The following is a 23,361-nucleotide window of genomic DNA, read 5'->3' as shown; positions in this document are numbered from 1 at the left end:
GAACCTGACGCAGCCTACTACGAAATGGCAAAATACTCATGTATATTTTGATATCAAATATTCAAAGACTTAAATTCCAGATTCTACTCAATGACAATATTACTTTGCACTAAATGTCAATCAATTCGCCTGATCATTCTCCTCAGGCGAAGCCCTTTCTACTGTATAGCTAAAATTATTTTGATCCTTTGGTCCATTGGCATCTTTCATCTTTGATTTCTCCACATTCTGCTTGTGAGTATTCGATCGATAATGCGTTGTCAAATGTGTGGGCCGTGCAAAAGAACGCTGGCAAAGTTCACATCTGCAAACAAATAAGTTGATCGTCATATATGATAGATTAATTCCTTTAAAAGATGTACCTAAAGAGGCGTTCTCCAGTATGAATTAGGATGTGGTTTTTTAATATATACGAATTGGTAAATGATTTTCCACACTGCGAACAGACAAACGGTCTTTCGTTCGTGTGAGTGCGCTCATGACGCAATCGGCCACTATGATTAACATAGGACCGATCACAAAAGCGACAGGGAAAGTTCCTATCCCCAGTATGACTGACCTGATGTCCTTTTAGCTCGCCGGCAGATAGAAATCGGGAAGGGCATAGCCTGAAAATAAGAGGAGTTTAATGTGTAGAATCTTGCATTCATCATAGGAGCAACTTACTGGCACTGAAAAGGCCGAATGCCACTATGCTTTCTTATATGTCGATCGAAATTTGTCTTTCCCGTGACATTGTGTCCACATTGATCACAAAAGAAGACGGGCAGATTCTTGGGTGGCTTCTCGCTTGAGGTTTTGTCTTGATGCCGATGGCGTCGCCGTTTGGGTAATGTATGAGCTGGCGGTAAATATAATTCATCTTCTTCTTCGTCCGTAAGCCATTTCTCTTCATCCTCATCTGATAGTGAAATAAATTCCTTATCTTTCTCTGCATGTTTGCTATTATTGCTAGTCGTGTCTAGTCGATCTATATCGTCATCTAGCGTATCCACTTCTTCAACTTTATCGTTATTTATGTCCTGCGTGTGTTCAACTTTAATTAACACTTCAATCGGCTCTTCCTTCATATAGGTGTCACCTGTCTCATGCTGTTCAAGTTGATTCTGTTTTCGGCCACTGCGTCTCACACAAACGATATGAGTATCTGCTGCGCGATTTTGTGGCTTCACTACGCATTTCACTTCCCGATGGTTTTCGAATTTCTTTTGGCTTCTTAGGCAGAGTTTTCGGAAGCCAATAAATCTTTTCAAATTTTTCTGACACATTGGGCATATTAAATCGGGCAGATCGTCCGCAGGCTCAAGCTAAAGGTTTTAAAAAATTAAGTCAATTGACGTCAAAATAAAAGACAAATTCATTAATGAGGCATCTTACCACGATTCCGGTTAGTAAATTAATTTGTGAGATCAGTTTGTGGGCCTTCGTTACGAAAAGGCTCTGGGCTGTTTTATCATCGGTGCGTCGCGAGCATACACGGCATACATTTTGCAACATTTTTTCTTGTTTTTTAGGCAACAAAAACTTTGCTTGTTGTCACTTATAAACAAATCCTTTACTCTGCCACCCGTAAACACTCAACAGCTGTTTCAAAATTGTCATTCACCTGGCCACGTACTCAAAGTGCCTTTGCAGTGGTGATATTTGGAAATTCAAAAACAGCAGTTTACTTCATGAAGTATATTTGAAATATTTCAATGGAAAATTTAACAATCTATTAATTCTACACTTTGGTGATTGGTGACACCTGAAGCTGCGTCTTTTTCAGATTCTGTTGGTGTGTATTACTCCGGAAATGGGTGCGTAAATGAGTTTTCCGCTGAAAGGAGCGCTGACAGGCATCGCAACTGGATTGGAGTGCACGAAATGGTAAAGAATCATAATTAATTATAAATATGTTTTCTTTACTTACCTATATGCCCGCTCGCCCGAATGTATCAGCATATGATTCTTTAGTATATATCCAGTTGTGAATGCCTTGCCACATTCATCGCAGACGAAATTTCGTTCGTTAGTGTGATTACGCTCGTGCCTCAATCTTCCCATATAACTAACGTACTTCCTCTCACAAAATCTACAGGGGAACGCCCTCTCTCCCGTATGGACTAGATGATGTGAACGCAACTCGGCAGCTGTTAGAAATCTTGCTGAGCATTCTCTATATAAAACGGGATTTATTTTTAATTAGTAAAGAATGGAATACAGAAAGATCTTTTCTTACTTGCATCCAAAGGGGCGTTTGCCCGTATGCTTCAAAATGTGTCGTCCCAGAGATGCTTTTGTTCCCAAATGAAGACCACAAAGTTCACATATAAACAACTTTACTTCGCCTTTTGATTTACGTGTTTTCGTTGGAATATCCAAAGGGAGGAAACCCTTGTCATTATTATGGTCATCTAATTTGTTGTTATTATTATCATCAAAGTGTGTAAGTGTATCCTTGATAGTGTCCATAACCATTTTATCTTTACTCCTGCCTATATTTGTTGCTAATATTTCTTCTTTGTCCAGCCCTAAATGATCTTCTTCCTCATTGATCAACTCATCCTGAATGTTAAACTGCTCTTTGACTATCACCTGAATAGTTTCTTCCACTTTTGTTTCTATTTCACTCATTGAGGAATGCGACTCCAAATCCACATCCTGTCCCGATTGTGAGAGGGTTTCCCATTTCTTTTGAGTTTTGATGCATCGCTTGCGAAACGTCATGCATAATTTGAGATCCGATTGACAGCAATGGCAGATGTAGGTAGGAGCATTTGCCAGGACCCCTAACTGTTTCAAAACATTGCATAAATCTAGCGACTCTTTGGATTAAAGGCAACTTACTGCTAGACCCGTTAATAAATAAATATGTTTCACATATTTTCTATTTGCTGTATCAAATAGATTAAGGCTCTTTGCACAAATATTGTTCTTGCCACAAATTCGGCACTGATTTATTAACATTTTTAGTTTCTTTACTGATAAAAATAATCAACCACACTGACATTATCAGCAAACAGCTGAATATGTTTGCCATTCGCCGTGGGACGTGGCCATTCCATTGCAGCACATAAAGTAAATTTAAAATAAACAGATAAAATGGTCATTATTTTGAAAATAGAATTACATATGCCAGTAAATCTCTAACTAAAGTTAGCGTATACATAAAGTAAGAACTAGTAAGTAATTCTCTTTTTTTATTTTGTTTAGTGAATTCCACTTCTGTTAACATAAATCTCAAACACTTACTCTATAAAATGTTTAAAAAAAAAACAGAAAGACTAACGGTACAACAACAACGGTCCAAATCCATTAATAGCTCCATTTCTTCAGAAGCGACCATCGTTTTGACTAAAATTTAGACTGCGGTTAAATCCCCTCGATAATATTTCGTTCTATGGTTATAAATTCCAATTCGGTCTTCATTTCAGACGGGTTTTTCTCTGCTTCAGCTTTTTCGGCATTCCGTTTATGTGTGTTCGATATATAATGGGTGGAAAGGTGTTTCTTCAGTGTAAATGAACGATCACATATGTCGCACCTGAAATATGACATTTCGATGGGATATATAGATCATATATGTAGTTACACTTTAAGAGAACTTACTTGAATCTACGCATGCCCGTATGGGTTAGCATATGCTGCCTCATTATGCACACCCTTGTGAAGGCTTTTCCACATTGATCGCAAACAAAGGGACGTTCATTCGTGTGGACTCTTTCATGTTTTTGGCGGCCTATCGCCGAGAAGTAACGGCGATCACAATATCGGCAGGGAAATGGAGGTTCTTTGGTGTGCTGCGTTAAAATGTGGGCACGCAGCTCATTGCCCGATAAGAAGGCTTTGGGACACTCTTTGCAGGGATGCGGCCGTTCTCCCGTATGTGTATAGTGATGCCTGACTAAAGATGATTTATTGTTCTTGACCACACCACATATATCACATTTGTATTCTTGAATTTTGGGTTGTCTCATTCTATCTTTTCGCTTATCTTCCTCCTGTTCCTGCTCCTCCTCCTCCCAACTTGAACTTTCTACTTTAGGTTCTATGGCGTTTTCCTCATCGCTTTCCTCAAATTTAACTGTGGCATTTGCGTCCTCCGTTCCGTCCTCATCGCCAGTGAGAGCCAATTGGTCGCGTTCTTCTTTTTCCTGCTCTTCCTCGCAAACTGACTGTTTATCTTGCTCAACAATTACCTGGACAGGTTGCAAAGGTTCCCAATCCTCGTCAGAATTCAAATCCGTTTCATTATCTTTTTTAACCACTAGTTTTCCACGTGACTTTCGTTTTGGCATGATGCGTCGACCATTCACTGTGGAATCAACGGGAGCAACGGAGTTTTCTTCAATCAAAGGCTCAGGTTTCTTATCTTCTGTCTCACTTTGGGATGTGTCCTCATTTTTCACTTGAGGATTCCATCTTTTGGCATTCCTAAGGCATTGTCGGCGAAATGTCATAAATGTTTTAATATCCGATTGACAGCAGTAGCACATCATCACTGGCAAATCCAGGCGATTCCTTAGCTATAACATAATCAAATAGTGACTTAATATTCGATACTAAAAGAAGTCTTACCCGCAGCCCAGTAAGCATATGGACATAACGTAAATGTTTGCGATTCCCGGAATCGAAGAGATACAAAGCCCTGGAGCATATATTGCTCCGACCACACACACGACATTCTTTGGTTAACATTACAAATATTTGAATAAGTATAAACAATTCGCTAAACAAAAACAGACATTATTACGGGTTGTCCACGATTAGCCATTCAAACTACTGCGTATCCACCAGGCTAGTGTTGGTAAACGTCACATCGATAGGTTAAAATTAATACTTTTAAATACACAATGTCTTGTTTATTTAATAATGGTTGATTGTTTCTAGCATTAAGACCTTAATTTATAATTCTTATGTTTAATGGCTCAACAGGATACGCCGATTTTGAGTCGCTCTAAGTCCAAATTGCGCTTATGCATATGTGACCGGTAATGTGTAGTGAGATGAGTGTCCCGAAGAAAGGATTTATTACACAGATTGCATCTAGAAATATAAAAGTTTAGAAAAGGAAAAGAAATAAATCGTGAAAATGTTTTAACATACCGAAAGTCTCTCTTCCCGGAATGAACTAGCATGTGATTCTTGAGTATGTAGGCAGTGGTAAAGGCTTTGCCACAATCCGGACACACATAAGGACGTTCATTTGTGTGGGTTCTTTCGTGGTTTCTACGGGTGCTGTAGTCCGTAAATCGACGGTTGCAGAAATTACATTCAAATGGACGCTCCCCAGTATGTTTTCGCATATGCCTCTTCACCTCTGATGTGGTGCAAAATGCTTTCTGGCAGATTCTAAATAAATAGGTAAACACGTTTTAAAGCAAAAGCACCAAATAAAGTACATTAATAGCTTTCTTACTCGCACTCAAACTGTTTTTCTCCACGATGTCTACGGCAATGCAAGTCGAAGGCCTTCCGTCCACTTATATGATTTCCACATTCTTCACAAATGAACACCGATTTGCTCAAACTAGTTCGATCAAGTTTCTCCTTCGATTTTACATTTTCGGTGGGGTCCTCATCTATCATTTGAAACTCTTCCTCACTTTGGTAAACCAAATCGTCTATACTAATTAAATCGGCCTCTTCTATTTGGACCTCGTCAATGGTTTTGCCTTCAGGCCTTTCGTTGTTGAACTTAATATGAAACTTTAACTCTTCACCGGTTTTACTATCCTCTGCGACAAGTTCCTCAGTTATAATGGCTGACTTTTCTTCGACCACTATGTCCTCTTTTAGATCTTCGTAAGATTCTATGATACAATGATGCTTCGGTGAAGTCGACGAATTCAGTATACAAATCTTATAATTTTCAGGTATCAGTTTCAGTTGTTCTGAATTCAAACTCTCCATTAGCTGTATTTGGGCCTCAATGCAACTATTTCGGAAATGGGTTATCCTTTGAATTTTCATCTCACAGTCTTGGCAGATTATTTCAGGCATACCCATGAAGTTTTCCAACTAGAATGATTGAAACGATTAGTTTTCAAATATTATCCGAGATGAGACTAGCAAATTTTGAATCTAACAACTCTTTGATCTTACCAGGATACCCATTAATGTTTTAATATTTTCCAGTACTTTTTGGTTGCGACTATCAAAAAGTCTTAAACACTGCTTGCTGCTTGCATAGCTGCAACATAATCGACAGAGATTCATATTTGCTAAAACTCAATAATTTGTTTATGTTTAGTTCTTTCGATTGATTAATGTTTATGTTTGGTATAAACAATTTGAGTGTTGTACAACATAGTGTGGTAGACAACTGGCATTGTCCAATACTACGGACAATGTTTACACGTCTTGTTAAATCGCGATGTTGAAAATTCAAATGTTGTTTTTCAAATCTGAATCTTTTTTGGCAGTTATTAATCAAACAATTTAAGTGTGTATATATGTATAATTATTTTTATTTTGCACAATTAATATTACTATATGCTAAATAATTATTTTCCGAACGTGCATTCACATTTTTTGTCGTTTATATTCGTGCCATTTATGTTTGGTTTTTTGCACTCATGGAAGAATTTTGTATTGTTTGCATATTTTAAATTAATCTTATCATTAACTCTTGTATTTTCCTTTTTATTCTTAGTTCAATTAATCTTGAATCTGTAAATGGTCGTCATCCATTTCCATTTTAAGTTCCAGTTTTTGCTCCATTTCAGCCTTTTCTACATGACGCTTATGAACTCCTGAGCGGAAATGAGTGCTAAGATGGGTTGGCAACATAAAGGACTTGTCACACAACTCGCATCTAGAAAAATACCAAATGTTTAAAATTGACCTACGACTGGGAGATAATCCTACTTACCTATACGCTCGCTCGCCGGAATGTATGAGCATGTGGTTCTTTAGTATGTATCCTGTTGTGAATGCTTTGCCGCACGTTCCACAAGCATAAGGTCGTTCATTGGTGTGGGTTCTTTCGTGCTTAACGCGAGTGGTGTAGTCGGTGAAGCATCGTCCACAGTACTGACAGGCAAATGGTCGCTCTCCAGTGTGCTTGCGCATATGACGTTTTAGTTCCGATGTGGTACAAAAACGATTCGCACAGATCCTGTATAAATAACGCAGTAATTAAATCAAGTTAATTAATACGCGGCTAAAGAAAGATAATTCTCAACATACTCGCATGCAAATTGCTTGTCACCACGATGCCGACGACAATGCAGTTCGAAGGCCATTCGACCCTTGACATGGTTTCCGCATTGGTCGCATATATATAATCCTCCAGCGCCTCTTCTTCGCGGATCGTCAGGCTTAATTTTAGGCTTAGGCGGTAAACTAGACTTCTTCACCACACTGTTTTCATGTTCATACTCGTCGTCCAAGACATTATCCAATACGGCAACTTCATCGTCCGAATCGTAGACATATGCATCCGTAGAATCGGCGACAATGATTTGATCCACTGAAGCCTCCGTCTCAGCTACATCCAATTCGTCGGCCGTCATATATTCGTACTCCGCCTCTTCAATTATTGAATTTGCATCGTCTTCGGGATCCTGGATAATTTCTTCGGTGGTCACAACGCTCATATCTCCTTCGATTATGTCGCCAACTTCGTTCACCTCCAGAAACTCATTATCGAACTCATCTTTATCAATTATCTTCACATCGACAACTTCTTCTTTCAGAATGATTTCATTGTGATCCAGCTCTTCCTCTTCGCATTTTTCCTCGTCTTCTAGCTGCTGTTCCTGAAGCTGAGACGTCTCGTCATCCAATACTCCACCCAAAATGGTGGCCCTGTACTGTGGAGAAATGGTTTCGCACTGCTCTTGTGAAAGCCCCATCAACAATTCTCTTTGCGCCAAAATGCATCGTTCCCGCAGCTTAATGGCTCCAGCCAATTCGATATTGCAGCATTCACATATAAGATCCGGAAGGCAGCTATAGTTCTCCAGCTACACACCAACAAAAATCACAACAAATTATTATACAAACCGTCATTTTAATGTTTGATATTTACCCTAATTCCCGTGAGCGTCTCAATGTTGTCAATAAGTTTGGTATTGTTCCAGTCAAACAATTTTGGTGATCTTTTTATGCTCGCGTACTTGCCACAAACACGGCAAGTGTTGCGGTACTGCTTTAAGGTTGCTTTTGACATTATTATTTCCAAGCAAATTCAATGTTTCTTTTTTTTTTTTCGACAAAAGTATGGAAAATTAAACGCGTCGCTTGTCAGCTGTACGCACAGTGTGGCCAGAGTTAATCGATAACTAACATCTATCGATTACTTTCCGAGACTCCCCTTGCTGTTTGAATCGTAAAGATTGCAACTCTACGGACCTCCCTTGCAATTTTGATAAAATACACAATGACGAGTTTGGAATGGTATGTTTTTATGCCCTTAATAAGTTTATTTGCGATTAATTGTATTTTTCTATGTAGGGTGTGCATGCCGCGCAGCTATGAAGTGTGCAAAAACCACTTGCCAGCTATATTTGTTCAGGAACATCCGCTCAAACGTGAGTTGGCAACACCCGTAAGTATGAGATGGATATTTGCATTATCAAATATGATATTAACAGATATTTTGTTTATATATTAAGATGCAAGACAGCAAGAGCAAGCCTTTGAGTTTGGCTCTAGAGGGAACTGATCCACTCACTCAATTTGCTCGCCAACAAGAGTTGGAGCTAAGTGATAGTAAAATCTCCAATGAATATGTAAGTGGCGCATTAGTTAATTTTTTATGAAAATAACAGTTATTTAATATACTGTATGCAACAGGAGCTAAAGACAAAGCGCCGTGAGCGTGATCGAATTGAGCCGGAGGATAATACCCTGCAATGGAGCAGTCGTCGGCTGGGTATTTTAAACCGATTCAACACGAATGAGAAGTTGTCTCTGTCCACAAGTTTTCTAGTTTCCTCCTCCTCTAGCTCGGAGGGCATCGGAGAGAACAGTAAGGTTTTTGTGTTGACTGAAAGGCTGAAATTTATGATCTTCGTTTGTTACAGTCAAAGCACAGACCGTTGTGGCCGATAAGGTTAAGTACCGTCTGGAGCAATTGGATCATTTTGATGACTGCAGCATGCGTCATATGATGGACCTCACTCAACAGGAGTATATCCAACGTTTTGAGCAACTAAAACAGGAACTTATACAATCGTGGCATAGCGACCAGCGCGTTAAGGCCCTAAAAATAGCAATTCAGTGTGCTAAAATGCTGGCCTACACTACGGTGCTCCAGTTTTACCCCAGCCAGTATGTCCTTATCACAGATATATTGGATGCTTTCGGAAAGTTGGTTTATGATCGACTGCGTGCCAAGTGCAATGGTGGTATTGGCATCTCCGCAGCGTCGTTAGAACGGGAGCGTGAAGCAGCACGAGACACTTGCCAAAACTGGTTTTACAAGATCGCCTCGATTAGAGAGTTATTGCCTAGATTGTATTTGGAAATGGCCATTTTCAGGTGCTATGAGTTCCTTCCGACGGAAAAAAGGAATTACACGAAATTGTTGCAACGACTAACCCGTCAATTAAGAGGTATAGCCGATCCCTTGGTTTCTATCTATGCCCGCTGCTATTTGGTGCGAGTGGGCGTGCCTGTGACACCAGATAGAACTTTTATTAAGGAGAACTTTGCAGATTTGTTCATAATCTATCCTCAGGTATGTATACAAAAAAGTGATTTCCACGAATACTATTACTAATAATGCTCTTTACATATATATGTGGTAGATTTTTCGTTATGTTTCACGCTTCAATCTACATCCCGAAATCATAACAGCTACGTCGTACTTGCAGCTTTATGCCCCGGCAATCGACTATATGCTTCTCTGCTTAGTACACAAAACTGATTTACATGCACAGGAAATCGTCCAGGAATGTAAAAAACTAAAGAACAAGTAAATAAATTCACGTATTTTTACAAGCAGCATACTTAACCTCTTTACTTTCAGTGGAGCCATTTTCATGTCCATCCTCAACTCCTTGAAGCCGGAATTTATAGCTGCCAATGCCTTGGATTTCATAGAAGTGATCAACAACTGCGAGACTCAAGGAGTGTCCAAATCTCAACTACTGCGATCTTTGGGTAGCTGTGTCAGCAGCTGTGCCCCATTGCAAGAGCAGCGAGCTTTGTTTCTGAAAGCAGCATTCGAAACCATCAATAAGCTGACCGATCCCAATGAATACATCAATTGCGTAGAAACTTGGGCCGTCTTTGTGGCCCAGTACTTTACGGTGAGATCACAGATCGTTTAGACGGTTGAGTCTATTTCATTTATTTATATTTCAGATCCACGAGGTGAATCGCTTGTTGGGTGAACTCAATGGTCGTATGTGCCTGGGCAAGGCCTATGAAAAGCACTATGCCCAACTTCAGTTAATTCTTTCTAAGATTATGCAAAACTATGGCAACATAGAGTTACTGCTAATCCAGCCAAACTTTCTACCCTATGTCGATCTATTCCACAATGAATCTGTCCGGGTGGAGGTGTGCAAAACCATTCTGAATTACTACAAACAAAACAGTGAGGAACACTCTTCCGATCCGGTGGTCAACAATGCCCTTATGTATCTTGGAAAAATTCTAAATGACTCTGTCAAGTGAGTCCAGTTGAGAATACCCCTCTAATACAGATTCTAACGCTCTCTATTTGTTATTGCAGTGCCCTTACCGTAGAGGATGAGCGTCGTCAGATTTCACAACTCATTAACGTGTTTATTCATAAGGTCCATTTTGGCCACGATCTCGAGCAACAGCTTAGCTTCTATGTGGAGGCCAGGGGCAATTTTGGCAATCTGGATGCTGTCTATGTAAAATTAGTTCATGCTGCCTGCAAGTTGGCCAAACGTAGCCGATCCAAATCCACGGGCTTTGTCAAAGCCTGCATTGCCTATTGCTTCATAACTATTCCGAGCATCTCGTCTGTGCAGCAGCAAATGGATTTGTATTTGCTGTGTGGTCAGCTAGCCTTGCATTATCTCTGTCTGGGACAGGCCGATGCCTGTTTTGAGGCCGCATTGGATTTGGTAAACGATTTGCCAGCGGCAATCGTTGATTTGGATGGCAAGCCACGAAGTCTAGAACGGTATCTTGTGTCATATCTCTGCAATATGTTAGCCACTTTGATTGTAGTTCCGGATAGCCCGGAGCAAGGAGTGTTATATTTTCTGCGTTTGCTATTAGATGTAGTGGGCAGGCGCAATTTCAACGCCAACAGCACGGCTCCGAGTATTATCTATTTAAACGCCTTAGACATGCTTTATGCGCAGAGCCTTGAGAGATTTCCCTATCACATAGATGGAGGTGAGTAAGAGATGATATTATATGTTCGTATTATGTTACAACTTTAATATCCTTTTTAGTGGTTTCCAATGATGCTTTATATGGACATGACCCCAAGTTTATAAACGAGATTAACCATCTCTGTTGCCAGGTTGTGGACTCTATTCTTATGCAACTAAAATCCTTGGGCTTGGCTCAGCAGCAGCGTTCGCAATCCGAAATCTCATTGGATCTATTTCTACGTATTGTCCGGTATGCAGACTTGGAAAAGGAAACAATCTTTCAGTTGGCCCTTAATCTCTGGTTTTTGGCCAACAAAAATCATACTCAACTGGATGTGAAGACAATTGTATGTATTTTTTGTTACAATCAATATTTATTTACGCTAAAGTTTTTTTTTGTTTTCCCAGCCGCAAACATTACGCAATGTGGAATATGTTTACAAACTGATCAAAGACTCATCGCCCCAACGTGCTAATGTTTTGGCCAAGTTGCTGCTACGCATGCGCAACAACTAAAGACTTGGTAAGGCATCGTCGAGGTTTCTCTCCACTCTGTGCACATTCCATATGCTTAGGATATCTTGAACTCCTCCCTATTACCTCTCCCAGTGTAATCAAAGGACACATAAGTTATATAGTGCTTGTAAAAGCACAAGTTTTTTGAGTTTGCGTTTATTTGGAAATTGATAAATTGCTTAGGCCCTCTTTAGTCACAGCCCACCTTTACCTAGTAGCAATTCAAGCTGTGCGTGTGGTAAGACGATTACACAAAGTTGCCTACCTGAAAGTCAAAGACTAATCATCTAAAATAAAGTTACATTTATCTTCGTTTTTTTTTACATATAGGTGTAAAAATATTAATTACATTTGCTTTCATTTAATCTTTTTTTTTTTTTGGTAGTGTTTAAAACATTTGAGGCATTTGCGTCTTTTTGCATTTTATATAAAATAAATGGCTATAAAACTATGGCTGACAAAAGCGAAAACAAAAAATATGAATTATTAAATCAACAATTAACTTAAAGAAAGCTAATCCAAAAATAGTAAGTAGAATATAAGTGGGAATATATAAATATATATATGTATATGTATATATAATTAGGTAGATGTATTAATGTATGTGATGAAATATTTTTCTTTAGATAGAAATGGTGAAGGATTTTCAATTTCGTAGTCTTTGGATTTTATGTTGCATTTGCAGATTCCTTATACGACTCTTTTTTTCTCTGTAATCTAGAAATTGGTCTCTTTGAACTCCTTGGATTGTAGCACAGGTGAAAGAGCGGCAGAGTCAGATTCAGATTCAGTCGCAGGTGATGGGTCACATCCTCCTCCTACCGTATAGGCCAATACTGTGGCGTGATCCAACTTGCCGGGCAAGGCAGTAAAGGCGCTGCTATCTACAATCCGCTTGCGAGCTGCTCTATGTTGCATGCGATTTAACTGCACTTCTTTCTTAACGCCATCCGGACCAGTGGCCAGTTTGTAGAAGAGCTCCCGCTGTTCAAGGGTCTTGCGTCTGGCGGAGGTTATCATACGGACAAAATCGATAAGGAGATGGCAAAGTCTGCGAGCGGAAACACATGGTGAAAAGGTGCCATTGATGCCATAGCTGAGCAGATCCTCCAATCTATAAAGAGTCAACGCGTGCCTCTGGGGTCCAGTCACCAGCGGCAATCCCGAGGCAGACTTTGGAATGCGCTGCTTGTGCATCACAGGTGGTGGCAGAGCGGAGCCTAAGCCCTGCCGCGGCTCTATTAGAGTCTGAGAGCGCATATATTTAGGACGACTGGGTGCCGTGTTTGGAGGACTTCCGGCTTTTGTTTCACGAGCCGGACGCGTTGGCGGCGTCGATGGGTGCTGCAATCGTGCATAGATGGCCGATGCACTTTTGTTTTGGCGCTTTGGAGCCAAATTGATTTTGGCATTTGTCGTTTGCATTTTGACATCGGGCGTCCATGCCTCGGCGAATTTACCCACCACGGGATCAAAATTGTCACTGATGCCGTCCGAAGTGAGAAACACAATGTCGCCACTATCTATGCAGCTCATCGAGAAAGTGAGATTGCTTAGTTCCGGCTTGTTGCCGTCGGCGGGACCGAGAGCTCCGAGGGCATCGCGCATATCCCTCATCGAACTAATATCATGGGAGGCTTGGGTCAGTTCGCGCACACCATGCTTCTTGGAGTACACATAGCCCAGAGAGTCACCCACATTGCAGGAGCAGACTACATACTTGCCCTTTGCTCCGTCCAGCGGAAGAACCACAGCAATGGTTAAAGTGGACAGGGCGCCTCCTACTTCCAAGATGCAACCGTGTCCTTCCCAAAGACTGCGAAGTAGACTGACAAACACCTCCTGCGTTGTGGTGGCACGGCATTCCAGAGACTCGCCAAACAAGGCCCGATCCAAATAATCAAGGCATCCATGTACAGCGGAACGGGCAGCCAGTCTAGCTCCATCCCCCCAATTGACGCCATCTGCCATGGCCATGACCGCGGAATCGCCTCGAACAACCAGCCCAAAGCAATCGGCAATGGGACTTCCGATGGGTTCCTTGGTCAGCATATTATTTTCGTATAGAGAGACGGAGATGCCAAAGGCAAAGTCGGCATCCATTTGCCAATTGTGTACACCAGCCACCGTGGGAGATGACTGCGGCTGGGATTGAGTTAGAGACGCACTGCCTTGATTGCTCACCGCCTCCCGGAGAAGGCGTTCCCGTTCCGCATTGGGATGTGAATCCGTTGTGGCTTCAGTCTTGGCATTTATCAGGTTTCTATTATTCTGATCTTGGGTGCGGCTAGAACTGCTTGAGCTCACCATGCTAACCACAATGGTGGTCGGCGGTTTGCTAGTTTGCTCTGTGGCTGCCGCCAGATTGGCTATGCTGCTTTTGGAGTTCTTACGAGATCGCATGCCCGGCATGGCGTTACCTGCAGCCTGGGTGCTTGATGCATCAGAATTGCTCTGCCTTCGTGAAGCAGCACCACCACTGCCGACGCCACCAGCTCCAGTTTGAGGACGAGCGAATTTATTACTCAGCCTTGTAGAATTCTGGGCCGAATTAACTGGTGTGCTTTTGCGTACTCCATAGCAGTCGTCATTCTCCTGTTGAGTGTCTATGAAATCGATGTCATCCGCATAGCTGGCACTCAAATGCAATTTAGAACGCTTAATCCCAGTTAGACCTTCATCGGGTCCAGTGCAGGCGGCTATAATAGAGCATGAACCGGCGGGATAGCCGTCTAGCTTTAGGACAGGCATGTCAGTGGGATTTTGACCATTGTAGATCTCGGGTCCATCTACAAACTGTCGCTGCATACGCCTATGAAAGAGTGTGTCATATTAATCCTCAGGGTTATGGATGCGATTGCCAAAGTACTTACCCTTCTAAATATTTAATTATGAAATTGCCATCGTCATCTACGGAATGACTTTGATCCCCAGCACCACCACCACGTCGGCGACCATCGCGAGGCTCCGCTATAAAACTTAATTGACGAAAATATGTGGTGACCTTTTGACGCAGGGAAGGCATCTTGTGCTCCTCCTCGTCTGTTCACCCGCAACTTCTGTGCTTGACTTTTTAATTAGATTCTCTCTCTTCTAATTGTTTAAGCGATAGCTGGTCGGGTTGATGCACAGTTCTTCAGTTCGTTCACCTCGTCATCAACCTCAATTGTTGTGGGATCCCCACCAGCTGCTGCTGCTGCTTCTGCTTCAGGGCCTGTAAACAGAAACGGAGTTTCATTGAGAGCTTAATTTAATTATTAATAAATTATGCACTTTAATGAGGCGTCAAGAAACGGGAAATGGCAGACGCAACTGCAAAAGCGCCCTCTAAACCAAAGCAGTCACCCCTTTCACTTTGGCTTATAAAAGGATGTTCCTGGAAATAGCCTTAAGGCTCAACCATACAAAACACCACGGTCAGTTTCTCATTTGGGTACTCTGCTCAAAAAAAAAAGAAGGCAAACATCTTTAATGGGGCTTAAAAAAAAAAGAAACCTTTAAGGACTTGTCTGTCATTTCCAATCAACAAGGCCTACAATATGGTTAAAGGTTCAGATCGTTCTTTAAATGACTGAGTTATAGAATAAGGTTTTTGTGACTTGTTTGACATTTTGGGAAGGATATTGAGATATTTTTATGTGCAGATTGTCTTCGTATATATGGACAGCGTTTGGCAGAGGAAATCCATAAATCTTGCCGCAGAACGAAACGACATGGTTTTCTAGGATGTCCTGCATGGCCTAAAGATGTAGGCCATGTATTATATGAAAAATGTCCCTTTCGGCAATGAAAATTCCAGGGTGCCAAAGGGCATCGTAATCGTCCTTTAAATGGCAGAGTTGTGTAAAAGAAATCATTTTTTGTAATATATTTCATGTTATTAATTTTAATAATAAGCCAAGATACAGTTTTTATATAATTTATTTCTAATTAGACAATAAGTCTTTTTATTAGAAAAATTTATTTTCAGCGAAAGATGTCAATAAATTTGTTTTTTTTAAATTTTCATATGTATGTACATTGTTTTCAAACAAGATTCGTCGACTATTAAATTTAAATTAACGGCCCAAATAAGTATGCAACACATTTTGTAAACTTTAAAGTCCGTCACCCTTCTATGCATTTCTGTTGGCCTGGTATTTCAATTTTCTACAGTACGAATTTTGTCGTTATAAATTCAAAAGATAACCTGCCTAAAAAAGTATACTAACAATTTTGAAAATTTATTTAGTCGATCCAGGCGATCAGAAATGCATAATACGTGAATTAAATAAAACTTTATCAAAATTTGTGGCATTTTTAACTGCAAAATTCGTAATGCGGGAAAATATAAACTACCAGGCGAACAGAAATGCATAGAAGGTGGATTGGCTTTAAAGTTTTCAAAATGTGTTGCATACTTATCTGGGCAGTTAATTTAAATTTAACGGTCGGCTAATTTTGTTATATAGAATAAATGTATTGCATACTTTTTGGGGCCGTTTGATTAAGTAAGTAAGCAATGAATGTTTAATTTGAAGAAAGACATATTTTTTTATATAGACATATTTTTATTTAGTAAAAAATTAAATTAAAACATATGTATCTTGGCTTTAAATTTAAATTGATAACAAATAATAATTTCTTTTACACAATTCTGCCATTTAGAGCACGTTTACGCTTCTGGAATCTCCTTCGAAGAGCTGAAAAAGGACCTTTTCAGAAAATATCAGTCCCACGATTTTTAGACTCTTGGACCTGGAAAAAAATTAAAAAACCAAAAAACCGAAAAGTGGATATAATTCGGTTATATTAAGGGTGATCGGGATTTCCCTTGTATTTTTTTAATTTTTTTATGAAAAAGTTTGGTGTCGTTAGGGAAAAAGGTATTGCTAAATATAAATTACATAATTAGGAAAAAAAACAAAACTGTAATTTTAACCATAAGCAATAAACCATAATATTATACTTACTGTTATTTTTAAGTTTTGATTAATATATAGTGGATTAACTGCAATTTAATAGAGGAACAATTGGGCTCAAGTGCAAGTCAAAAATACTTTTAGACGGACACAAAACGATTAATATAAGTGATCATCTCGACAACAGCCAAATTTTGATCAGAGCATCCAAAAATCAAGCATAACGAGATAGTACCTACCCATTTGCCAACTCAAACATTTTATATTTATATGATGGAGCGAAAATCCATTCAAGCGAACCAGCAGCTTAAGTTACATTTATTAGCCACATAAACAAGCCACGTGTTTTACTTATCAAAGCGCTGGCTGGCTTTGTGTTCAATTTAATGGACACGTGACTTAAGTCTTTGCTTCAATTACCAGAAGAATGACATGAATCTACACACATTCATTATTCTTCCTATACTATTATGTTGTAAATATGAAATGGGATTCATTTAACCGCCTTTTGTGTGTCAAGTGATGCCAGTTGAAGATGATGATTATTATCATGATGTGCCTTACCAGGTGCTGGATAAATTGGAGCAGAGGCAATGAAAAAATTATTCAAGTCGTTGAAATACTCTACACCAAGTAGCAGTATAAAAAATGAACAACGATCTATCTAGAAGTCTAGATAGGTCAAATATTCCAGTTTTGTCGACTTGAGCATCTAATTTTCTAAAATTAAGTGAAATCAGGCCCTTGAATTTGAAAAATAAAGGAATATACCCAATCCGTGGTTTTAGCTACAGGGTAAAATAACGCAAAATACTTGTGGCTCAACAACAATCATCGTGCAATTGAATGCCTCCAGTGAGCTTTTGTGGTTGAAGTTATCTCTTCTCTTTAATCTCTGATCCATTAAAGTGGATGCATTTACATATGTATGTATAGATATTGTGGACAATTGAATTGTTGTCTGCTGGGATGCAGATTGATTGATCTCTACGTATTTGTGTCTTGCGCGTTGTGTACGCTTCATTGGCTCTCTCTTCCCCTTACATTTCGATTTGCTATATTGGTAATTTGGGTTAATTTGAATTTAATGCATGTGAGACATGCGGGTGTGGTAAAAATAGCTACAAATCAGTTCTTGATCTCACAGTCAGGCTGATTTTTATTACTTTATATATGTGTATTTCAAATTACTTAGTGAAGTAAGTTGGTAAGTTGTTGCTTTTACCCACTCTTGTACAGCTCGCATCTATGTATATCGTTTGACATTGATTGATTGACGAGTTACGATCTGTCAATTGATTGGATAAGTGACATTTGCCTTGATCGACCATTTGTTAACTCATAGCAAAGGTCATTTAATGTCAAGGCAATCTAAATTGGATATCATAATTGGTCTCAAATCATGGTCTAGGCCAACTGAAGATGCTTTCCATGCTGTAAGAAGATTTGGCCATGGGGTTCCTAGAAAATTTTATTGCCGTAATCTCATTTTTTATTTAATCAATGCATCGTGACACCATCAACACACCCTCAGAACGACACTCCATGACGATCCATTTAGCCGATACCCGACCCGTTCACAAAACATCGTTACGTGCGCCACAATCAATCGACACTTTCATTTAGCAGCGGTTTAGATGGAGCCCCATAAAAATTTTCAACACTCGAAACTCATCATGCATGATGAACGAAATAGATTTGAACACACACACACACACACATTTCCTCCAGATGGAGCTCTCTGGGTTTATATTATAAATATCAATTTTATTAGCTTGAAATTAGCCCAACTTTGTGTATACTCGAATACATACATATACATGTAGAAAAGGTAAATAAAAAGGCTGAAAATAAACGAATTGTGTTCGTTTTCCAACTAGTATGTATGTTCTTATGTGTATATACATAGATACTCATATGACCTGGTATTTATAGAGCTGCCACGCAGGGTCTCACCGCATGAGATTACGGCCCTGCGCCCTCAAGTCCCTGATCCACGAAACGTTGGTGTAAATTGATTTATTTGAAAATTTCGCGAAATAAAAATACATAAATAGACGGAAAACAGAAAAAATGCCTTTAGCCGCATTTCCTGTTAATTGAATGAAAAATTTATTTGTTTACTTCTGGGTTAATTAGATGTGGAGCAGTGCTATGTCTACGAACCCGTCCACTGCCTCTATGCACTCTAAAAGAGTATTCATATATGTGTGTGTGCCAGTGGCGCTCTTTGGCAGGGGGTTTTTCACTTTTCTATTTCGCCCCCGAATTTCACGCCAGTGGTATAAGTATCACAACCTTGTTTCAACCAGATTCTTTAACGTTTGTTTTGCTTTTGTGCATAAAAAATTGTGTTTATTTAATGCCATGCAATGAAAAAGACCAAAACCAAGACCACGACCACGACCAAGAGGCCGAGAGACCAAGAGACGTGCTGAATCCAAAGTCAACAAACAAGTCTGGGCAGAAGAAACACAAAAGGGAACTGAGCCGAGCCGAGCCTGGCTTTGGTTGCGCTACTTCAAAACATTGAAAAGCAACTGTAACACAATGTTGTTGGGTGACAACAAGTTGCCGACAGATTATGCTGTATGTCATCTCAAAATCTCAAGGTAAATGCAGCGAGGAAGGGAGGCGGAGGAGCAAAGTGTAAATGAATGGTTTGGGTTTCGGTGGTCTTAGCATATGTCAAGTACATTTCGGTAAGGGCCAACAAGATAAAAGTCAAATAAAAGTGAGAAAAGTGAAATTCACTGAATGAAAAGTTGAAGGCCATAAAGATCGAGGACATGAATGAGTGGGTGGTGGGTTCAAATCAAAGACTTTAGAATTTTAAAAGGGAGTTTCTTTAGACTATAAGGGACCCCGTATATAATCCTATGTATTATCGTCTCCTGATTGATTGGAGTTGAGTTTTATTATGTAAAAAGCATTTCCATAAGCATAAAACAGAAAAAATTACATAAAACCAAGCTGTCAGCTGCATAAATAAAGGTTTTCCCTAAGCGACCGCCCGCAATGCCATTATTAAATATTGACAACGAAAGTAATTAAAAATTGTTCAACGAACAAACACCAAGAATAGGGAACGAGTTTCCCATCCCCAGTCTGTTTTTTTGGGGTCAACGACATGTTGCTGGGATTTGCGTGTCCATTTCGAGTTTGGGGTGAGTTCTAGTTCGTATGTTTCTTAAATTGCCCATTTAATTGACATTTGAGTGAGTAAAATGGCAAAGAAGATGGATGTTGCATGATTGTGATTATGATTGGTTGATTTTGTTGCGTGGTACATCGTACGCGCTACTTCCTGTTGCAACTATTCGCTGTAATGGGGGACTTTAAATCCCCACGCAGCTGCCTTCACCCTTTGTACATGGCACAGGGCATATCGAAATTGCTTGGAGATGGAGAAGTTAGTGTGTCAAAAGTGCACTTTCACATGCAATGCTCCTTCTTTTTGTTTTATGCCTCGCACAAGAAGCTTAGCCGAAATCCCCCTTCGAGAAATGGGGGTTCCGTTTCCGTTTGCATGTGGCGTGCCCACTCCATGGGCTTTTAGGTCGCGCTACTTGGCCCCAAAACAGAAGCTCTTCAAGGAACTTGTTTCAGTAAGTGTGGAATAGAATAGAAAACACCACAACAATAAACTAAAATGTGGAGCAAGGCAAACTATTTGGCTGCTTGTTTTTGAGGGTAAATGTTCGGGGAGTGGCCATTCAATGCCTATTGACTTATTTATTGATTATGAGAACTCCAATGGCGAGCTAATAGTGAAATTGGTTTGATAATTTCGAGTTATCGGGCAACTTTTAGAAAAATTCATTTTCAAATTTTATAAATTCATAAGTTTAATATTACAGTCAACAAAACAGGGAACTTTGGTCAAAAAGTTAAAACAAAATCCTTTGGAAACCGTATAATGTTGGAATTCTGTTGGGATCGGCCATCATTTGCCACTCCAGCAGACAAACACGCTTTGCATAATGTTAATAGACAAATTAAAATCGCTTCGAGCCAGGCCCAGGTAGTGACAGCTGCTGTCGTTTATACTTGGGAGGACCTGTAGAGAATAGAGTCCCATTACCATTACAGTACGTCTAAATCCTACATGAATAAATTAAGTGTGAAACCTCAAAACAACAACAACAACAACCGGATGCCAAAGATTGGAGTTGGCGTTGGAGTTAAGGTTTAGCTAACGTCTTGGCTCCGTCTGCGGCATACCAAATAAGCCAAGACAGCTACTCAAATGCAGTCAACTCCAGAGACTCTGTTTAGAGAGCGAGCACAAGAATGAGTCAGACAACTTGACGTATCAAAATTAAATGTTAATAATAATGACAAAGACAAAGAGAGCAGAGAAACCGAAATGGAGTCAAGGCCCGGGCCAAAGAACTCTCAGACAAAGAGACAAACTCCAAGATAGCCACCAGCAATTGAAAACCAACAAGCCACTTTTCTTGCTGCCCACCCTCTGGCTCCCCTTCCAACTGGCCTTCCTTTGTCTGGTGTTAAATGTCTTTCCACTAACGGTCAACGGCTCCTTTTTATTTCGCTGTATGACAGGTACTGGGTTAAAATAACCATTTTACCGACCCTCCCCCCATTTAATGTAGTATTAATTTGAATTTTATTCTTCTTTCTACTGTTTCTTTGTCGGTTAGTCATAGGCGCCGACTTGGCTTTTTCCAATTCGTTTGGCTTTGGCTTTGGCTGACTACTTATTGGAGACAGGGTCGGCATGTGGCGACTTGAAACTGCTTCGCTTCCAATTTCAATGAACTTTATTCTTTGTGTCTGTCTTTTTTGTGGTCATTAATTTGAGAAATGTTTATTTATTCACTTCTTTTGATTGAATTGAAGGTCTGGCTAATTATTGATTTCCTATGGCAAAAGTTTGATTAATAAAGTCCGGATCAGATTTAAAATTTATCAGAACAACTACGAATTGTCCTTAAATTGTCGTAATTAACCAAAAAAAAATTAAAAAACATTGTAAATCGATATGCCAATTGAATGAAAACAACATAGTTTTTGAAAACTTTCTAACCAACTAATGCATTGTGAATAAAGATCTCTTCTTGGCAGAGCAAACAAACCCACTACATGGACAAACAACATCATAAAAACCACATCGAGACAACAAAGGCTCTATTCCAACAATGTGTTTTGGGGTGAGAGTGGGTAGTAGACTCCTTTAGAGTCTAGACAACAACCCATGTACAGTAGCATCCATCCTCCCCTCTCCAATGCCATATGGAGCCCAGACGACTGTCGTCCTCAGCAGCAGGGACGGGGGAAATAGCAAACATTCCACAAATGTGACTACATCGTTCAAACAAACGCTGCAAATGTTTTTGTTCTTGTTGTTTCTTTGGCAACAAAACGAAAGTGATTGAATTCCAACGGGTTTCATTTGGCGCCGCATAGACTGAAGAGGCATTCTGATATATTAAACATTTCATAATTGAGATCTTTAAAGGAAAAGTCAGTGGAATTAACGACAAATAAGGGACTAAGAACCCTGTTTTAAAGTAACATAAAGTTTTGTAGTTAAAGTCGTTCCTTTATATAAGCCATTTTTACACAATCCATTTCCAATTCTCTTGTTCAATTTAATATTTGCCGCAGTCAACTGAATTTATTTGTGGCATCATGTAATCTATATATAAATACCTAGACGAATATGCAGATATATCTACATTCGGACATATGTACATACATATCCCTCCCCCAAAATCGATTTTCTAGCATGTTTACCATTTTATCCTTGGAGCGTGTGCCGAGAGGCTTATGTCAGGACATCAGCTTGTTCTGGCCATCCACCGAGTCCCAGGGTGTCTGCAGGCAAACCAACAAAAAAAAAAAAAACGAAAATTGCCTGCTGCATTACGGAATTGTCGAAACTTTGTTATGTGGGTGGAGGAGCAACTATTTCATCAAACTGACAGGCAAAATGTCGAGGGGCAAAACAATTTTGGCCGAATCATCCAAAATTTGGTGAAATTGCGAATGAATCATTTAAATTGATTTGAGAATAATAAATTCTAAAAAGATGAAGTCAAGTTTTGGGCAATCCTCCCACTGTGGGCAATGACCAGTGGATGGAAATAACTTAAGTAATTTGCAATTGTTGGCACGCATATTAGTTAGTTTCATTAACAGATAACTGCGACAAAAACAATAGTAATGAGAAGAAGAAGAAGGCGAATGGCAACAAGGAAAACAAATTTAACACAGTTTTTGAGAGACCGAAAGATAAACCACAACAACCGGTTATGGCAACAACATTTAAAAAAGCTCACGGTGGTTTTGTTGTTGTTGTTGCGCGTCACAGCAGCCGCAGCTGAGAGTTTGCAGCTGTCCCCCGTACTGTAAAAAAGCAGGTGAATCAGACCCCCCAAAACCCCCCATCCAATATCACGATAAAGAAAAGAAATCCACATGATACAATCGAGCCAAAAAGGCGACAAAAAAAAAACCATTCGAAAATCAATAAAACAAGGAAATGCTTAGCATAAAAATTAAACTCACGTACCGTAATTTGTTGTTGTTTCTTCTTCTACATATGTATGTATGTATATGTATTATGTTGGCGCCACAGTTTTGTTTGTGTTGGTGGTGGGTGGTGGGCGGCAGCGACGCTTTTG

General features: G+C 39.7%; 7 protein-coding genes across 10 annotated transcripts; 1 reads left to right on the top strand and 6 right to left on the bottom strand.

The window, feature by feature from the left end:
- Window positions 1-18: 18 nt before the first annotated feature.
- On the bottom strand, window positions 19-1,577 carry LOC6647828 (transcription factor Ouib). 2 transcript variants are annotated; one of them, XM_002069949.4, is made up of 4 exons: window positions 1,378-1,577; window positions 667-1,307; window positions 363-608; window positions 19-304 (listed from the first exon to the last, which is right to left on the bottom strand). In XM_002069949.4, exons 1-4 carry the CDS (start codon window positions 1,495-1,497, stop codon window positions 121-123), a joined length of 1,191 nt encoding a protein of 396 aa, XP_002069985.1. In that variant the 5' UTR covers window positions 1,498-1,577; the 3' UTR covers window positions 19-120. The 2 variants fall into 2 exon arrangements, with proteins under 2 accessions (XP_002069985.1, XP_023034330.1); XM_023178562.2 differs by having other exon boundaries at window positions 244-304; window positions 560-608.
- An 88-nt stretch (window positions 1,578-1,665) lies between these two features.
- On the bottom strand, window positions 1,666-2,949 carry LOC6647829 (transcription factor Ouib). Its single transcript, XM_047013654.1, has 4 exons — window positions 2,830-2,949; window positions 2,222-2,775; window positions 1,913-2,158; window positions 1,666-1,847 (listed from the first exon to the last, which is right to left on the bottom strand). The coding sequence occupies exons 1-4, from the start codon at window positions 2,947-2,949 to the stop codon at window positions 1,724-1,726; spliced, it is 1,044 nt and encodes a 347-aa protein (XP_046869610.1). The 3' UTR covers window positions 1,666-1,723.
- Window positions 2,950-3,146: 197 nt separating this feature from the next.
- Window positions 3,147-4,769, bottom strand: LOC6647830 (transcription factor Ouib). The gene is made up of 3 exons (XM_002069951.4): window positions 4,561-4,769; window positions 3,592-4,508; window positions 3,147-3,526 (listed from the first exon to the last, which is right to left on the bottom strand). Exons 1-3 carry the CDS (start codon window positions 4,678-4,680, stop codon window positions 3,355-3,357), a joined length of 1,209 nt encoding a protein of 402 aa, XP_002069987.1. The 5' UTR covers window positions 4,681-4,769; the 3' UTR covers window positions 3,147-3,354.
- A 50-nt stretch (window positions 4,770-4,819) lies between these two features.
- Window positions 4,820-6,279, bottom strand: LOC6647831 (transcription factor Ouib). The gene is made up of 4 exons (XM_002069952.4): window positions 6,088-6,279; window positions 5,402-6,003; window positions 5,089-5,334; window positions 4,820-5,028 (listed from the first exon to the last, which is right to left on the bottom strand). Exons 1-4 carry the CDS (start codon window positions 6,199-6,201, stop codon window positions 4,911-4,913), a joined length of 1,080 nt encoding a protein of 359 aa, XP_002069988.3. The 5' UTR covers window positions 6,202-6,279; the 3' UTR covers window positions 4,820-4,910.
- Window positions 6,280-6,430: 151 nt separating this feature from the next.
- Window positions 6,431-8,257, bottom strand: LOC6647832 (transcription factor Ouib). Its single transcript, XM_002069953.4, has 4 exons — window positions 8,018-8,257; window positions 7,174-7,952; window positions 6,857-7,102; window positions 6,431-6,799 (listed from the first exon to the last, which is right to left on the bottom strand). Exons 1-4 carry the CDS (start codon window positions 8,156-8,158, stop codon window positions 6,643-6,645), a joined length of 1,323 nt encoding a protein of 440 aa, XP_002069989.1. The 5' UTR covers window positions 8,159-8,257; the 3' UTR covers window positions 6,431-6,642.
- A 28-nt stretch (window positions 8,258-8,285) lies between these two features.
- LOC6647833 (VPS35 endosomal protein sorting factor-like) lies at window positions 8,286-12,590 on the top strand. 2 transcript variants are annotated; one of them, XM_023178554.2, is made up of 12 exons: window positions 8,286-8,385; window positions 8,443-8,536; window positions 8,604-8,720; window positions 8,785-8,959; window positions 9,015-9,670; window positions 9,741-9,907; window positions 9,962-10,244; window positions 10,300-10,610; window positions 10,673-11,313; window positions 11,373-11,641; window positions 11,703-11,817; window positions 12,532-12,590. In XM_023178554.2, exons 1-11 carry the CDS (start codon window positions 8,369-8,371, stop codon window positions 11,808-11,810), a joined length of 2,838 nt encoding a protein of 945 aa, XP_023034322.1. In that variant the 5' UTR covers window positions 8,286-8,368; the 3' UTR covers window positions 11,811-11,817; window positions 12,532-12,590. The 2 variants fall into 2 exon arrangements, with proteins under 2 accessions (XP_023034322.1, XP_002069990.1); XM_002069954.4 differs by lacking the exon at window positions 12,532-12,590 and having other exon boundaries at window positions 11,703-12,155.
- On the bottom strand, window positions 11,928-23,266 carry LOC6647834 (PP2C-like domain-containing protein CG9801). Of its 2 annotated transcripts, XM_023178557.2 has the most exons (3): window positions 23,250-23,266; window positions 14,684-15,024; window positions 11,928-14,622 (listed from the first exon to the last, which is right to left on the bottom strand). In XM_023178557.2, exons 2-3 carry the CDS (start codon window positions 14,833-14,835, stop codon window positions 12,528-12,530), a joined length of 2,247 nt encoding a protein of 748 aa, XP_023034325.1. In that variant the 5' UTR covers window positions 14,836-15,024; window positions 23,250-23,266; the 3' UTR covers window positions 11,928-12,527. The 2 variants fall into 2 exon arrangements, with proteins under 2 accessions (XP_023034325.1, XP_002069991.1); XM_002069955.4 differs by lacking the exon at window positions 23,250-23,266 and having other exon boundaries at window positions 14,684-15,229.
- Window positions 23,267-23,361: the final 95 nt, after the last annotated feature.

Source organism: Drosophila willistoni, chromosome 3R, assembly GCF_018902025.1.
Source record: "Drosophila willistoni isolate 14030-0811.24 chromosome 3R, UCI_dwil_1.1, whole genome shotgun sequence".
Classification (NCBI taxonomy): Eukaryota; Metazoa; Arthropoda; class Insecta; order Diptera; family Drosophilidae; genus Drosophila; species Drosophila willistoni.
The sequence above is the reverse complement of the archived record's forward strand: the minus strand, read 5'-3'. Positions and strand labels throughout refer to the sequence as shown.